Raw genomic sequence first — 17,752 nt, 5'->3', positions numbered from 1 at the left:
GGGAGCTGAAACTCCATCCTTCTCAGCGACAGCCCAGAAACCTGTCTGATCTCGAGAAGATCTGTGTGGAGGAGTGGGCCAAAATCCCTCCTGCAGTGTGTGCAAACCTGGTGAACAACTACAGGAAACGTTTGACCTCTGTAATAGCAAACAAAGACTACTGTACCAAATATTAACATTGGTTTTCTCAGGTCTTCGAATACTTATTTGCAGCTGTATCACACAAATAAATCGGGAAAAAAAAAAAATGAAAAAAAAACTGATTTCTGCATTTTTCTTTTTAGATTATCTCTCTCACAGTGGACATGCATATATGCTGAAAATTTCAGACCCGTCGATGATTTCTAAGTGGGAGAACTTGCAATATAGCAGGGTGTTCAAATACTAATTTTCTTCACTGTACTTTAGCTCCTCCACTTGGGGCAGGATCTCATCCCCGACCCAGACAGGGGAAGCCACCCTTTTCCGAGTGAGGACCATAGGCTCGGATATGGAGGTGCTGATTCTCATCCCAGCCACTTCACACTCAGCTCCGAATGGCTCCAGTAAGAGCTGGAGATCAGGGCTTGATGAAGCCAACAGAACCACATTATCTACGAAGAGCAGGGATGCGATGCTGAGGACACCAAACCGGACACTCTCTACGCCTCGGCTGCACCTACAAATTCTGTCAATAAAAGTTGTGAACAAAATCAGTGACAATGGTCAGCCCTGGCCGAGTCCAACTCTCACCGGAAACGAATCCGACTTATTGTCGGCAATGCGGACCAAACTCTGACAGCAGTTGTACGAGGATCGAACAGCCTGTATTAGGGCGCTTGGTAACCCATACTCCTGAAGAACCCCCACAAGAGTCCCCGAGAGACACGGTTAAACACTTTCACCAAGTCCACAAAACACATGCAGACTGGGTGGGCAAACTCCCATGGACCCTCGAGGATCCTGCTAAGAGTGTAGAGCTGGTCCACTGTTCCATGGCCAGGACGAAAACCACATTGCTCCTCCTAATCTGAGATTCGACTTCCCAACAGACCCTCCTCTCCAGCACCCCTGAATACAGCTTACCATGGAGGCAGTGTGTGATCCCCCTATAGTTGAAACACAACCTCCGGTTCCCCTCCTTAAAAAGGGGGACCACCACCCCAGTCTACCAATCAAGGGGCACTGTCACCAATGTCCACGCGATGTTGCATAGGCGTGTCAACCAGGGCAGCCCCACAACATCCAGAGCCTTCAGGAACTCCGGGCAAATCTCATCTACCCCCGGGGTCCTGCCACCAAGAAGCTTTTTAACCACCTCAGCGACCTCAAGCCCAGAGATAGAAGAACCTGGCTCAGAGCACCCAGACTCAGCATCCTCATGGGAAGGCATGTTGGTGGAATTGAGGAGGTCTTCGAAGTGTTCTTCCCACCAACTCACAACATCCCGAGTTGAGGTCAGCAGTGCCCCATCCCAGCTATACAGTGTTGACGGTGCACTGCTTCCCCCTGCTGAGACGCCGGACACTGGACAAGAATTTCCTCAAAGCCGTCCTGAAGTGGTTCTCCATGGCTTCATCGAACAAGCCAAAATTGCCCGATGGGACTCCTTCAGCTTGACAGCATTCCTCACCATTGGTGAGCATTGAAGTCCCCCAGCAGAATGATGGAGTGCCCAGAGGGGGCACTTTCCAGCACTCCCTCTTAGGACTCCAAAAAGGATGGGTACTCTGAACTGTTGTTCGATGCATAAGCACAAGCAACAGTCACGACCCGTCCCCCTACCTGAAGGCGGAGGGAGGAGAATCTCAAACCCCAATGTACAAGCCCCGAGCCGGAGGGCAATAAGTATCCCAACACCTGCTCAGAGTCTCTCACCATGGGCAACTCCAGAGTGGAACAGAGTCCAACCCCTCTCAAGAGGAGTGGGTGCCAGAGGCTAAGCGGTGCGTAGATGAGAGTCCAACTATGTCTAGTTGGAACTTCTCGACCTCATGCACTAACTCGGGCTCCTTCCCTGCCAAAGAGGTGACATTCCATGTCCCTAGAGCTAGTTTCTATAGCCGGGGATCGGATCGCCTTTGGCCACACCCAGCTCACATCGCACCCGACCCCTATTGCCCCTCTCACAGGTGGTGAGCCCATGGGAAGGGGAACCCATGTTATCCTTTCGGGCTGTGGCCGGCAAAGCCCTATGGGTACAGGCCCGGCAAACAGGTGCTCGCCTTCGAGCCCCACTTCCAGGCCTGGCTCCAGAGGGGTCGCCGGTGACCCACGTGTGGGCAAGGGAAACCAAGATCCAATTTTTGTACTCATCATCGGGCTTTTGGAGCCGTACTTTGTCTGGTCCCTCACCTAGGACTTTTTTTTGCCATGGGTGAACCTACCAGTGGCATTAAGCCACAGACAACTTAGCTCCTAGAATCATCGGGATACACAAACCCAACCACCCCGATAAGGTGACGACACGAGGCGGTGCCGGTTTTGTCCCACATCCCTAAAACACGCAACATTAATTGGACACTCTAAATTGCTCTAGGTGTTGTTAGTTCGGCTGTTTGTCTCTGTGCGCCCTGCAATTGGCTGGTAACCAGTTCAGGGTGTGCCCTGCCTCGTGCCCGTTGACAGCGGGGATAGGGTCCATCAATCCCCCCAACCCGTGTGAGGATAAGCGGCTACAAAAATGGATGGATAGATAAATACTTCTGGTAGTACAGTAATTGCTAATGATCCAGTGGGAACAGCCTGTAATTACAGTATGACAACAACCAAAAAGATTGACAAACATACAGTCCATCTTTAACAATAACATTAGGAAGGCGATGTACGTATATTAATGTTGAAGCAGAAATTATGCCATCAAGATTGTGCACAGTATTAGGAGATGAAACTAAATGTATATATATGACTTGTATTTGATCTATATTCAAAATGTAGGTGCAGTAAAGTACAAAGAACTATGTCCTTAATCTAAAACGGAGGTCGGGAACCTATGGCTTGCGAGCCATATCTGCCTCTCTTGATGGTTGCAGAGCTCTCATAATGAAATAGAAGTCATTTCTGCGCAGGGAATACAAATGAGGCAGAGACAGTTTGTCCTACTAAGGTGGCTGTAGTTTGCTGTGGCAGTCGATGTACGCAGGTGCAGAAGGGTCGAAGGCATATCTGGTCAGAATAACTAATTGTGGAAACTCTTTTGATGAAGATTGCTCAAAAAAAAATATGAGTACTGCAGTTTTCGACAAGACTGGAGAGCCTTTGTGGAGAAAGAGAGGTTTCTGCTGTGTGTCTAATTTGTTACTAATTACTATGCATCAAAATATGCTGCGGGGGACAGTAGGAACAAAGCATGTCAAGAGCTATTTTCCAGAGTCTAAGTTAGTCAGCAGCAAATCAGTGTTTGGACCCAACAAGGAGAATGGAATTCAGATAGCGCTGCTGGTGCTTTAGTAATTGTGAGAAATGAAATGCCATTCACAGATGGGTAGTATGCCGAAGCATTCATGCTTGATGTTGCCAATTAACCTTTTGACAACTTTTCACATTAAGACAAGATAATTAAACGGTTAAAAGACATGCCTCTGTCGGCAAGAACTGTTCAATTAATGGGTGGAAGTCTAAACGCCTTCCACGAAGTTTAATCTAACGAGGTATGAAACAGATTCCAAAGCCATTAAGAAAATCATGCAGCACCAGAAGTCACATTCATGTTAAGAAGTACTTTTGTCATCATGCATTAGCACCAGTATAACATATATATTTAAAAGAATTCAAAGACTTATTGTACTCTAAAAGTGTTGGTCTTACACAAATGTGCGAATACAACTGTGTTTAGTTTTTAAAATATTGTATGGCTCTTTTGAAACAACATTTTAAAATATTTGGCATATATGGATCTCTCAACCTCAAAGATTTCTGACCCCTGCTAAAAAAAATAAACAACTGAATGCAAATATAACTTATGTTATTTCTTCTACTACATAGGTTGCATTTAAGTAAACGAAAACACATAACCAGCCACAGCAGTTATAGTGGAAAAAAATAAGTATTTGAACACTCTGCTACATTGCAAGTTCTCCCACTTAAATTATGGAGGGGTCTGAAATTTTCATCGAAGGTGCATGTCCACTATGAGAGAGATAATCTAAAGAAAAATCCAGAAATCACAATGTATGACTTTTTTTTTTTTTTAAACAATTTGTGTGATACAGCTGCAAATAAATATTTGAACACATGAGAAAACCAATGTTAATATTTGGTACAATAGCCTTTGTTTGCAATTTCAGAGGTCAAACCTTTACTGTAGTTCACCAGGCTTGCACACACTGCAGGAGGGATTTTAGCCTACTCCTCCACACTGATGATCTCTAGATCAGACAGGTTTCTGGGTTGTCGCTGAGAAACACGGAGTTTCAGCTCCCACCAAAAATTTTCTATTGGGTTTAGGTCTGGAGACTGGCTAGGCCATGCCAGAACCTTGATATGCTTCTTGGTTTTCCTGGTTGTGTGCTTCAGGTTATTGTTAAGTTGAAAGACCCAGCCACAATCCATCTTCAATGCCCTGACTGAGGGAAAGAGGTTGGTCCCCAAAATCTCAATACATGGCCGTGGTCATCCTCTCCTTAATACAGTTCAGTTGGCCTGTCCCGTGTGCAGAAAAACAATCCCAAAGTGTGATGCTACCACCCCCATACTACACAGTTGGGATGATGTTATTCGGATGGAACTCATCATTCATCTTCCTCCAAGCACGGTTAGTGGAATTATGACCAAAAAGTTCCATTTTGGTCTCATCTGACCACAAAACCTTCTCCCATGACTCCTCTGTATCATCCAAATGGTCATTGGCAAACTTAAGACGGGCCTAGACATGTGCTGGTTTAATCAGGGGAACCTTAAGTGCCATGCATGATTTCAAACAATGACATCTTAGTCTATTACCAACAGTCACCTTGGAAACGGTGGTCCCAGCTCTTTTCAGGTCACTAACCAAGTCCTGTCGTGTAGTCCTGGGCTAATTCCTCACCTTTCTAAGGATCAATGAGACCCCACGAGGTAATATCTTGCAAGGGGCTCCACTTCGATTGAGATTGACCGTCATGTTTAGCTTCTTCCATTTTCTAATGATTGCTCCAACAGTGGACCTTTTTTCACCAAGCTGCTATACAATTCCACCGTCACCCTTTCCAGGCGTGTGGAGTTGTATAATTTTGTCTCTGGTGTCTTTGGACATCTCTTTGGTCTTGGCCATGTTACAAGTTTGAGTCTTAATGATTGTATGAGGTGGACAGGTGTCTTTATAAAGCTAACGACCTCACAAAGGTGCATTTAATTCAGGATAATCCATGGAGTGGAGGTGGACTTTTAAAGGCGGACTAACGGGTCTCTGAGTGTCAGAATTCAAGTATTCAAATACTTATTTGCAGCTGTATCACACAAATCGTACATTGTGATTTCTGGATTTTTTTTTTTAGAATATCTCTCTCAGAGTGGACATGCACCTATGATCAAAATTTCAGAACCCTCCATAATTTCGAAGTGGGATAACTTGCAATATAGCAGGGTGTTCAAACACTTATTTTCTTCACTGTACTTGTAATGTAGCGTACAGACTGTTTATTTCAGCATATGTAATAGAACAGCACATGAAGTCAAATCGAACGCTCTGAATAAAAAAAATTTGCCTGCTTGTCACAGGCAAACTGTCATCATTCCCACTGCAGAGAGGAAGCTTCCCATTCTTATGTGATGCTGTAACTTATGCAGGGGCGGCCACATGCAGTTTAAAATATCCGGTGTGTGTATTATCTAATATCTCAAAATTATCTTAAGGCTATCAGGGGCATGGTTTTGCCACTGCAGTGTGCGCAGTTGCTCCTGGCTGCTAGCTTGTTGTGTGCGTGAGATAGTTGCCTTGTTGCTAAGGCCCTGCAATATTGTGCCTCATAGTCATGGGCTTTTTTTCCCATGTCTTTGCCTTGCCGTTATCTGACCCCCCTTTCATGTTTTTTAGACCTTCCCTTTTGCCACATGTTTTTTGTGCATTTGCATTTTTGGACTGCTACGCGTGTACCGATCTCTGCCTGAATTAAACAATCTTTATAAATCCACGTCCTTCCCTTGAAGTCCTGCATTTGGGTCCTACCCCGTGCTGCTTGCTTATGACAAATGCAGGCATATATTAATCATACCATTGACCCGTTAGCCGAAGTCTGCAAAAATTTCAGTGAATTGTAATTATAAAGTACTGTGCTATGTCTCAGCTTTCAACTGATGTCCACTAAGCATAGTTTGGCCTATGTGCTTTTGCATCCACCATACATTAGGTGTAAGGTTTGGTTGCTCAGATAAAAGGAGGTGAGGCCACGCAAAAATATTCTAACAAAGTAATAGACTTCATTAAAGAAATTCTTTTGTATTTTCCCCGCAAGGACAAGCTTATACTACATTTTAGAACTATGCAGACATTTGACAAGTCACAATTTGGATTTAAAAAAAAAAAAAACAGGACTATCATTCCTACAAGAGTCTCCACACCTTCCTCGTAGTATTTCCTACACCAAAAGTTGATGCAAGCGAATTTGAAAGATGACTTAAGGTCTGGGATCAGAGCTACTACCTGTGCTGGAACATTACTATGACTGGTCTTAAGAGTGTTTCAGCAAGTGTACGGTGAACCCGTGACAGCTGCTCCAACACCCTCAATACTTATCTGTCCCCTAATGTGTGTCAATAAGCCAGTAAAGGTAAAGATAACTACATTTTAGCTGCCACATGAACCAGATCTGAATTGGAGTTTGAGAACCTAAAAGTTATTGAATCTGGGTCACCTCACGATTGATAAAGCCTAAAATAAGTTGTGTGACGCAACACTGGTAGGGTTTGCAGACATCTACAGCCAACCAAGTGGAAATAGATGTTGCACTACATTGCTGAGTGGTCTGAAAATAAGATCAAAAGGTATAAATGAAGTGTCAGCCCTTCTAACAGAAATGGGATTTACCTTGACCAGACCCACTGCAGACGATCAAGGTTAGGTTATCTCGAGAAAAGGGGTGCAGCTGTGGCTCAGTCTTTTAAAGATTTTGGATCAGGAACATGAGGGTTATAGTCCAGAATTACAGTGCAGATCACCAAAACAACAACACAGACAGGAAATAGTTGTTGGAGATATACTAATTTGCTTAAAACTGTTCAGGCCTTGAACAAGCCACTGAAACCCCCCAACTGAGATGTTGCACAAATGAGTTGCTGGCATGCCTTGCCAGCCCCAGACTACATCCTCTTTAAACCAATTGGTTCGATGTTTTTAACTTAAGCTACATATTACAGCGGTGTGTGTTCAGCTAATTTCGGTCAAAGGTGCACAAAATAAAAGATTTTGCAATAACAATTCTAACAATACATTGCTTCGAAAGGCAAGAATCTAATGACATCATTTTGATCATATGATGAAGAGGGTTGTTGTTCACTCTCACTATGTGAGAGGTCTGTGTGACAAAGAGGTCATTGTGAGGTTTGCGGGTGACTCAAGCTGAGCTTTCAATTGACCTTCTTTCAAAAATAACTCTTGAGTCATCCACGCATTCAAGACAGGAAAGTTTCTTTAACGAAAGGACAATCACCCAAAGAGTAACAAAGATTTGGTTTCTTTGTTCACTCATTTTGTGAAGATGGCGGCGCCCACGTATGCAGCAGCTCTTCAACAAACAAAAGATAAACTAACTAACCCTAACCTAAGGCCACCGAGATCTCCATGGATAGCCAGTCTACCCAGCAAGCGACAGAGAAGGCGGCGGGAGCGTAAACAAAAGCCAGGATGTCGGTCATGCCTGGCTGTGAAGCTAAGGAAGCAACCTCACAGACCACCATTACCAACCATCTTTCTCACCAACGCAAGTTCCATAACACACAAAATGGATGAATTGCAATTCTAACTAGCCACGAGCAATTTTGTCTGGAACTGCAGTGTTATTTTCATCATGAAGGTGTGGCTACATTTGCGATGGTGGAGTTTCGAGAGCGGACCATACACTAAATCTTCAGGACAGAACGAAAGTCTCCGGTAAGAGCAGAGGAGGAGGGCTTTGTGTTTATTTTCACAACAACTGGTGTTCTAACAGTAGAATCATCGACACCCACTGCTCTCCTGATTTAGAGGTCCTTGCAGTCTCTTACACACTTTTGTCTAACGAGGGAGCTAATGGTAGTCATTGCTAAAGTTAGCACAGCACTTAGTCTTCTACTTGAGACTGTAAACAAACAGCAGCTCCCCCACCCTGAGAGTATTTACTGTTGGTGATGACTTCAAGCATGTTTAAGGACTGTTCTACCCACATTCATCCAATCTGTGAAGTGTCCCACCAGAGGAGACAAAACCCTGAACCATGTTTACTCCAACATTAAAGATGCATACAGGGCCACCCCCCTCCCCCTTCTTGCTGAATCCGATCATGTTTGCGTCATCCTTATGCCCACATACATCCGCTTAGAAAAACAAACAAGGCTGTAAACAAAGACAATTACAACATAGCCTGAGACTACACTCTCTCAGCAACAGTTTTTAGTAATTTTTGGGAATTATTTGAACACCAGAACCTCTAGGAACACACAGTTACAGTTCTGTCTTACATCAAAAACTGCATAAACACTGTGACTGTCAATAGACTGCTCTGGGTTTTCCCCAACCAAAAACCTTGGATGACCCGAGAGACAAAGGCACTCCTGAGACATTGTAACACCGTTTTCAGGTCACTGGACTAGGTATAGTACAGTGCTGACAGAGCAGACTTAAAGAGAGGCATCAAAGTGGCCAAGGCGGCCTACAAAAGGAACATTGAGTAGTCCTTAACAGTAAATAACTCCAAAAAGATGTGGGAGGCATGACAACACATCACAAACTACAACAAATATGACTAGATGTGTGCCAGAAACACAGACACCTCGCTGGCAGAGGAACTAAATCATTACTTTGCTCACTTTGATTCTGTCAGATCAAATTCAGTCTCATCACCACTACCTCCCATCAGCAGCACACTGGCATTTCAGAAATTGGCATTACAGAAATATGGAAGTGAGAAACACCAGGAAAGTTGTTAATATATAATAAGGAGTGCCGGGGAAGGTACTGAAAAGCCTGTGCTCATCAACTGACCAGTGTTTTTACAAAAATGTTCAACAGTTCCCTGCAACAATCAAACATTCCCTCCTGCCTGAAATCTGCATCATCCCCGTCCCCCGAAAATCAGCCATTGACAGTCAATATGATTACAGGGCTGTTGCGCTCACACCTGTGATCATGAAGTGCTTTGAGATGCTAGTTGCACACCACATAAGGGGCTCACTCCCTTCTCACTCGACCCTTACCAGTTTGCCGACAGAGGAAATCGGTCCACCAAGGATGCTATCGCAATAGCTTTCGACACTGCACAGAGTCACCTGGAACACGAAAGGAACTATGTGAAGATGCTTTTCATAGCACTCAGCCTTTAATACCATCATCCCAGGTATTTTGGTTGGCAAACTCTCCCTCCTTTGGACTATCTCCTTCCATCTGCTGCTGGATTAAAGACTTTCTCACAAACCATCCACAGTCTGTCAGACTAGCCCCATACATCTCTTCTTCAATCACCCTCAGGACAGGATCCCCTCAAGGTTGTGTACTGAACCCACTCCTATAGAGCTTGTGCACGTGACATCACTATTTTCACTGCACCATATTGCCGGTCAAAAAGAGCTACTCGACAGTGTGGGGGACATTGAACCCGAGCACAATATTCACAATGTCCAAGACTTGTTGTGCTGTTGGTTGTCACAACAGACGAGACAGATATTCAAAGAGATCATTCTATGGAATACCAACAGAAAAGACGAGAAAAGATCAATGGATTTCAGCAATTAAACGTGATGGATGGTGGCCAATCAAATACACACGACTGTGTAGCAATCACTTCAGGTAGGAACTATTCTTCTCAATCTCAAATTTCCAAGAAGTATTTGCCAAGTCGGCTCATTTGAGAACAACTCATTTAAAAAAAAAAAAAAAAACGGAGTCGTCTCTAACGTACACGAACCATGTTGCGGCCACACGTTAATCTTCGGTAAACCTCTCCTCAACAGACCTTTCTTTTTTTCCCCCAATACGCATTGTTCTTCTTTAAAAAAGGAAAATAACCCGTCGGTCACACAAAGGTTTACCCGAGTTCAATGTGTGGCTGCAATGTGCTTCCTTGTACGGGGTCTGAAACCTATCCCAGTGGTTTATTTTCAATTTTTAAATACGCATAGGACTCATTTGAGAATAAAGCATATTTAAAAAAACAACATCTGTCACGGAGAAGTTTACGAAAGTTTAACGTGTGGCCGCAACACGCTTCGTGTACGGAGGAGCCGACAGTCCTCCCCCCCCCCCCCCCCAACAATCATAGTTAATGAATACGAGTTTGTGTAAAACCAGGGTTTATTCATTGAAAGATTGGTATTTCTATTGAAAAAATCTGAGTGGGTCCATCACTACGCGGGATTTAGTCTTGATTTGAGAACAGATCCAGCAAAGAAGTATTCATATGCGTCCACTTTTATAGGCTTTCAAACTCTAACATGTAAATCTCAACAACTTACTCACCAGATACATGTGTAGAGCCAGTTGTCCAAGACAAGCAGAAGTGGGTTAATAGTCCTGATTGACTGGATACCAGCCCATCCCAGCAACTGTCAAAGTGGTGTTTGGCAAACAACCTCACACAACAAAGGAAATCACCCTGGACTTGCTGCATGGACCTGGTCTCTGTTCATCAATGGGGCGTGTGTGGAAAGGGTCCACTCCTTCAGATTTCTGGGAGTCTATGAATAAATTCACCTGGACTGTAAATACCCCAGCCGTGGTGAAAAAGGCGTAGCAGCAACTCCTCTTCCTGAGAGTGCTCAGGAAGAACAATCTGGAAGTTAAGCTGCTGCTGGCTTTCTACACAACCACCATGGCGAGGATCCTCACATACTGCATCACAATATGGTATGCTGGATGTACAACAGCAGACAGGAAAGCTCTCCAAAGAGTGATCAACAGGGCCCAGAAGATCACTGGCTTCTCTATGCCATCCCGAGAAGAAATTGCCAGCTCTCGCTATCACAGCAGAGCTACAAACATCATGAAGGACTCTTCCGATCCTAGTCACCACCTGTGTAACCGGCTGCCCTCTGGCAGGTGTTACAGGTCCTACAAAACACGGACAAGAAGACTCAAAGACAGCTTTTTCCCAAAAGCCATCAACTCCTTGAATTTAAAACCCTTAAACATAGCAGTACTGTAATCTAAAATTATACAAGTGGACTTCTTGTTTGCTTTTTTGGGGTTTAATAATATTATCAAGGCCTGGACAGGGGGAATAAGACTTAAGAATACACCATTTATTTGTAGGTTCTTTTAGCAATAACTATGCCTTGATTGTACATATTTTTTTTTTAGGTTATTTTACCTCATACCCAAGATGATTATCTATTTTATTCGGTCAATCATATTGTGGAGAAGTGCTAGTTATTTTGTTGAATGATGACAAGGGCTTTTGATTTGATTTGAGTTCCCAAAATAAGAGTTTCATCTAAAAAATACCACCACAGTTCAGATGGGAATTAAGAATTTGGAAGGAAAAGTATTTTCAGACAAGCGTTCCATCCAGAAAATCCCACCACACTCCAACAGAGGAACTAAGAATTTAGAGACACAATGTACAATACGCGTTGAATGGGCAGACAATGGGCAAAGGAACATGCTGTACATTTGCACAATCGTTACTTACTTGAAAGTGATTCTCTTTGTTTGACTGCTGGGATTCTCCTTTATTACAGGACATCTATCAACAAAAGATAAGGAAAGAACTATCCATGAATACATGAGAAGCAATCCATGAGCATACAAACCGAGTCAAACCCATGATGCAAATAATCAGAAGGAGTTAAAAAAAAAAAAACACACATTCTTTTGGGGAAGAATGATCACTATTCTCTCAGCTGTTTTCAGGCATAATGTAAAAGTGAGAAGAAAGAAGAAGGCAGAAGGTATTATCAATGAAGATGCAAGATGGGGTTGTATTTACTGACCCAATCAAATATTATATTAACTTCAAATGGGCTAAAAATATCATCTTCTATTTTATTATTTTACTCAGGGTACAACATTCCACTCACATATTTTCATTACCGAGAAACGGCACCTGTGCAAGTAAGGTTTGTTTAATCATTAGTACTTGTGCACATTGGTAATGAAATCAGACTCACTTAATCGTATTAGCTTTTTGATTAAACAGTACTTTCTAAGATGGAATTCCTTATGCAGAACATGGGTGCCGTTACCTTGGTGAGGGACACCCAGTCTTTATTCTCGGAAATCTCTTGGCAATAAAAGTCAAGTTTGGATTAGCATGAGACCCATTAGCACTTCCATAGCAGGTATTAACTAGTTCAGGTCTCATCTAGTCTAAAAATATCTGACACATCCATTACAAATGGCTTAATGACTGAAAGTGATTAACTTAAAAGGTTGTCCCTATTGGGATTGAGTTTTGTTTTTATTCATGGTGAGGCTGGATACAAATGTCAGCACTTCAAACAAGTACAGTCTTTCAGAGAAACACTTGTACTTGAATGTTTATCACTCAAGTGTAGGGATGGTTAATGTGTTACTATTTGGAATTCTAAATGATTTCTAATAGCATATTTGCATAATCTGCTTCCTGTGGGTACTGCTACTTTATGGGCAGAAATAACTGTCTAAAAAGAAGCTATAAGAAAAGAAAGGTATAAAGAAAAAGGAAAGAAAAAGAAAAAAAGAAAGAAAAAGATAGAAAGAAACAAAGTGGCTCATACCCAGCTCAAATGTAGCAGTGAACGTGCGCAACAATTTTGCACGTAAACTATCAATTTCTTCTCCTCGCTAGACAATAAAAATTCCTGTGTGACTCAACTGCTCGAATGTCGATGCGAGGGAATAAACAAGTGCTCTCCTTTTTTGGTTCAGGTGTGAAGAAATAGTACATAGTACAAATGGGCTCAAGCTTCAGCTAAATATACCACAAGACATTTTAATTTCTCTCTCTGTGTGTCTAATGTTTGACAGTGACTGTCACAGGGGCGAGCAATTTGATTTGCCATCATAATGTTGCGATGGTGAATGGTTCTTGACAAAGGCATGTCTTTTGTTTGATTATCTTGTTTTTATGCGGAGTTGGCAAAATGTTTAACGGCAACATTGAGGACGAATGCTTTGGCATACTCCCCATCTGTGAATGTAGACACACAGCAACACCCTCCCTCTCCACCAAGGCTGTCCATTCTTGTTGAAAACTTCAGTACCCCTCATGTTTTTTTGGGGGTTTTTTTTGAGCGACCTTTGTCAAAAGCATTTCCATAATAACGTAGTTGTTCCGACATGTTCGGCGTTCGACCCGAAGCCTGTGGATTACGGCAACCCCACTAGGACAAACTGTCTCTGCATCACTTGCGTTGCCTGCCACCCCAAATTACGGCAACCCTACGAGAACAAACTTTCGTTGCATCATTTAAGTTGCCCGCACGACAGAATTCACGTGTACAGTATGTCGTTATGAGGGCTCCGCGAGCCATTATGGAACCACCAAAAGAGCCAGGTATGCATCGCGAGCCATAGGTTCCCAACCCTTGCTGTGGAAGCAGTGGATGACGGATGGAGAGCACAGCTTACTGGTAAAGCCACCATGCAACTTTCCGGCAAGTCATTGGATGGCTCAACAAAGTATGGGCTTCCGTGACAACCAAAACAATCCTGTTGGGATTAGGAAAGGCTGGAATACGCTAGCTGTAACCGCAACTGACAAAGAGTCTGACGCAAGTGATGTAGAAGATGAAGCGGCACGTCGTTTACCTCTGGAGTTGGTGGACTCGTTTAGAAGTGATACCGAGGATGAAGATTTTATTGGATTTTAGTAACCGGGTATTTGGAGTGACGTGGACGGTTTTGGTAAACTTCTTAGTAAGTTATTCATGCTATAGTTATCGGAATAACTATTAATATGTTAACATAGCAAACACGTTCTCAGTTGTGTCATGTAATGTAAGCGTACCGTTCAGCCTGTTGTTGCCTATTCTATTTTTATTTTAAATTGTTCGTCATTTAAATTTTTAATGATATGTCTGTTGTACGTGTTGGCTTTTATCAAATAAATTTCCCCCAAAAATACGACTTATACTCCAGTGCGACTTATATATGTCTTTCTTCTTTTTTATAGCTTTTATGGCTGGTGTGACTTGTACTCCGGAGCGACGTATAGTCTGGAAAATCAAGTTCTGTTCCCCAAGGCCCATAGTCAAGGGTATTACAACACAATGGACTCTTTTTCCATCACTATTTCACATAACAATGAAAATAAGTATTTATTTTACCTGCTCCTGAACTTCAGCGCACAAAGTCTACAAATCAGGGCCGTAGTAAGTCACTTTCATTTTTATCCAGGACTTTAAGATGCTGTCTGAGAGGAGTCTCTGTGAGTGTGACGCACATTTTGAGCAATAATGCGTTTTGAGATCACAGTAATCTTACAATTTACAACTACAATTAAATAAACACAAATGAAACACTATTTCAGATATTGTGCAGTTTTGGTGTCGCTCGGCTTTCCGCGCATGCCGGCTGTCAAACTTGCCTGCTGACAAGTCAAATGCTGTCAAACGTCTCTGAAGGCGAATGAATGGTGATCATCAAAATTGCGCAAGGTTTGAAGAAAGAAGTTAAAAACTGACTTAAGAAGACATTATACGCCCTTTTGAGACAAATAACCTACACTTCAAGCAGCGACTTATTTATTTTCATAAGACACGTAGAGAGACATAAGGATGAAAGCATGCGGCTCTCGAGATTCGGGTTGCCAACCACTGCTCTATAGTATTCTGTCATTTGGCTGTCTGTCTGCTGTCATATTCAACATGTATGTCTTCCCGGGGCAGCTCAAACTACTGGAGACAAATTGCTTGTGTTGTTGACATACTTGGTTAATAAAAATTATTCTGATGGTGAGCCCCTCTAACTTTTAACATGTTTCAAAAGTTGTTCCAAGTGATTGGTTAAGTACAATCACTTTGAGAGGGGAAAAGAGACAGGAGAAGGATTGAACACTTTGTTCTCTCTCCACACTATAAAATATTAGAGTTGGCAGTCAGGGTTGCGTTACATGAGTGTGCAATTCGTCTTTGTATTAGTCTGAGATTTCAGATATCTCATACTGTACCGTTTTTTGGTGGGTTCAACAGGGAACAAGAGTGCCCAAGGCACGCTCCTTTGGGAAGCCTACGGCAAAGAACACATGCATGTACAGCCATGGGGGTACATCACTATGTACGACAACGGCTAACATTTACGTAAACACACAAACGCACATCAACGCGCACGCACACACTATAATCAGCCTATGAACTTCAGACACATACACACACAAAGCCCTTCCACCTCTTCTCTCTGTGTTCTAACACAGTAACCACAATTTCTGTTCAGTTTTTGTTTTGGATTAAGTAACAAAAGAGTATTTGAGATAAGTACACCGGTTAGAAAATGTCCTAAAAGAAGACAAGTTAAAGTTCATGCAAATTAAGTTAAACAATCGGTGTATTACTTTACATTTCTGATTTCTGATATTAAAAAACAGCCATAAAATATTCCACGGTGTACGCCCATTCCTAACCAAAAGAATGTATCCTTGGGAAGTCCTTATCTCACTTTTGACTTTGTGTAGTGAAAAGACGGCCAGGAGCTATTAGAGAAATTACAATAACAGAAAAGACTCCCACCTGCAGGATGGCCCCATAAAGGCGCAACAGAACGCTCCTTGGCTCATCCCCAACACTATCCACACTGTCTGGGAGGCTGCATAGGAAGAGCTTGTTACTCAGCCCACCCCTGGAAGAGACATAACTCAGCATGTCAAACAGAATGAAGGAGGAAACATTGGAAACTATGCGGTTTGGAAGAAGCAACCCACATCAAGCGGTCAGCATTCATTTTCTCTTTACAATTACATTAAGTAGAATAGTGATTAAATTACATTAGTTGTTTCATTAATCCATCCATCCATTTTCTTAGCCACTTATCCTCAAAGGGGTCATGGGAGTGCTGGAGCCTATCCCAGCTGTCAACGGGCAGGAGGCAGAGTACACCCAGAATTGGTTGCCAGCCAATGGTAGAGCACATGGAGACAGACAGCAGTTGCACTCACACTCACACCTTGGGCCAATCTAGAGTGTCCAATTCATGCATGTGTTTGGGATGTGGGAAGAAACCGGAGAGCCCGGAGAAAACCCAGACAGGCACGGGGAGGACATGCAAACTCAACACAGACAATGTGAATTATATGACTGATCACAAATGCCATAATCAAACCAATTTCTCTGACTAAGGTCGGGTTTAAAGTAAGGCCTCTCTTCAGTTATATCTTTCAATGATTTGTCTGTAATGCAGTTTGTCACTCAAACCAACCATTGTGTAACTCATGTTTTAGGTTTTGGATGTTACTAAAACAGTCACTGTTATTTGTCGCGCGCGTATGCAACTGTGCGCCATCGCACTTGCAAATCTGCAGAGTTCCGCATGAAAAAATCATGCGCGTAAATTTTGTTAAAAGAGTAGAAATACATATATTGGAAGACATAGCTTATTTTGTGTGGTCTTGATCAGTGTTCCCTCTAAGCTGCGCCACTGCGCACTTGTTGCACACTGTCAGTGCACATGAAAACCGATCTAGCGCAGTGAACCACAGCCTGACTTTTTTTTTTTTTAAACACGGAAGCACACAGTCTCTAACAACGAGCTACTGCCCAGCATACTTCTAATTCCGAGTTTACCTGAACCCACCCCTCTCCTGCTCTTATAAGGTACACTCATAATTACAAACAGAACACACACCCGCAACTTTATATCTGTGGGCATGACTGGTGGACCCGTACATTTTTCAAATGTGAGTGACTGCTAAAATATTCAAAAACGTGTATGTTAACATAGATGATATAATTGCATGGATGAGTCCAGCGTGAATAAATTGAGCCCTAGTTTGTGAGAATGTGATTAGGATTAAGGGTTTGCTGATATTTTGTGCCCCAAATCGACACATCCAAAAATCGATGTAAAGCGTGACTGAAACCTTGACTCTTTGAAAGAAAAATTTCCTGAGGTTTATTATTAAATTATCTCATCTGCATTTGCAAAAGCAATGCAGCAATTTTTCCACACGGTGACAACCAGTTTTAACAGATGCAAACAAATCGTTGAGTACACACCAAATTAGCGCCAATTTTTCATACAGCTACTATTGCACATAAGAAACAGTTGTGACATATTCTTACTCACCTTTGACTGAATCAGTGATTAAAGATTTATCCAAGTGAAAACTTCAAAGCAATTTAAAAGCTTTAAAAAAAAATACCCAAAAAAACTGCCAGCTAATTTAGGGCTTTTCCTAATGACGCACTCCCAACTTGATAGAGCTAATGTACCTACTACGTGTAGGAGAAAAATACACATTTGTTCTTTCTTCTGGGCCAGTCAGCTAGCATTTTTGAACAAAAAAATCTAAAGTTTGCATTAATTCTCAAGGATTTCTGTCTTCTTTCGGCTTCTTCTTTAGGGGTCGCTACAGCGTGACATCTCAGATGAACGCTCATTTTTGTTTGGCACAGTTTTTACTACTTTAGATACGAACTCACGACCTCTGGTTTACCAAAACAATGCTCTAACTACTGAGCTATGTGGCCTCTCTCA

The 17,752-nt window shown here is 42.5% G+C and overlaps 1 protein-coding gene across 3 annotated transcripts in view; it reads right to left on the bottom strand.

Moving 5' to 3' along the window:
• chka (choline kinase alpha) overlaps nucleotides 1–17,752 on the bottom strand; it is a 37,677-nt gene that overhangs the window by 18,843 nt on the left and 1,082 nt on the right. For 2 of the 3 annotated variants that reach the window (XM_061821780.1, XM_061821778.1), the window contains exons 2-3: nucleotides 15,790–15,898; nucleotides 11,775–11,828 (exon numbers count right to left, since the gene is read on the bottom strand). In XM_061821780.1, the coding sequence (XP_061677764.1) occupies nucleotides 11,775–11,828; nucleotides 15,790–15,898 (163 nt within the window). The remainder of the gene's footprint in view (nucleotides 1–11,774; nucleotides 11,829–15,789; nucleotides 15,899–17,752) is intronic. The other variant, XM_061821779.1, reaches the window with a different exon arrangement.

Source organism: Syngnathoides biaculeatus, chromosome 6, assembly GCF_019802595.1.
Source record: "Syngnathoides biaculeatus isolate LvHL_M chromosome 6, ASM1980259v1, whole genome shotgun sequence".
Taxonomy (NCBI): domain Eukaryota; kingdom Metazoa; phylum Chordata; class Actinopteri; order Syngnathiformes; family Syngnathidae; genus Syngnathoides; species Syngnathoides biaculeatus.
Note: the sequence above shows the minus strand (reverse complement) of the source record. Positions and strands in the feature narration are given on the sequence as shown.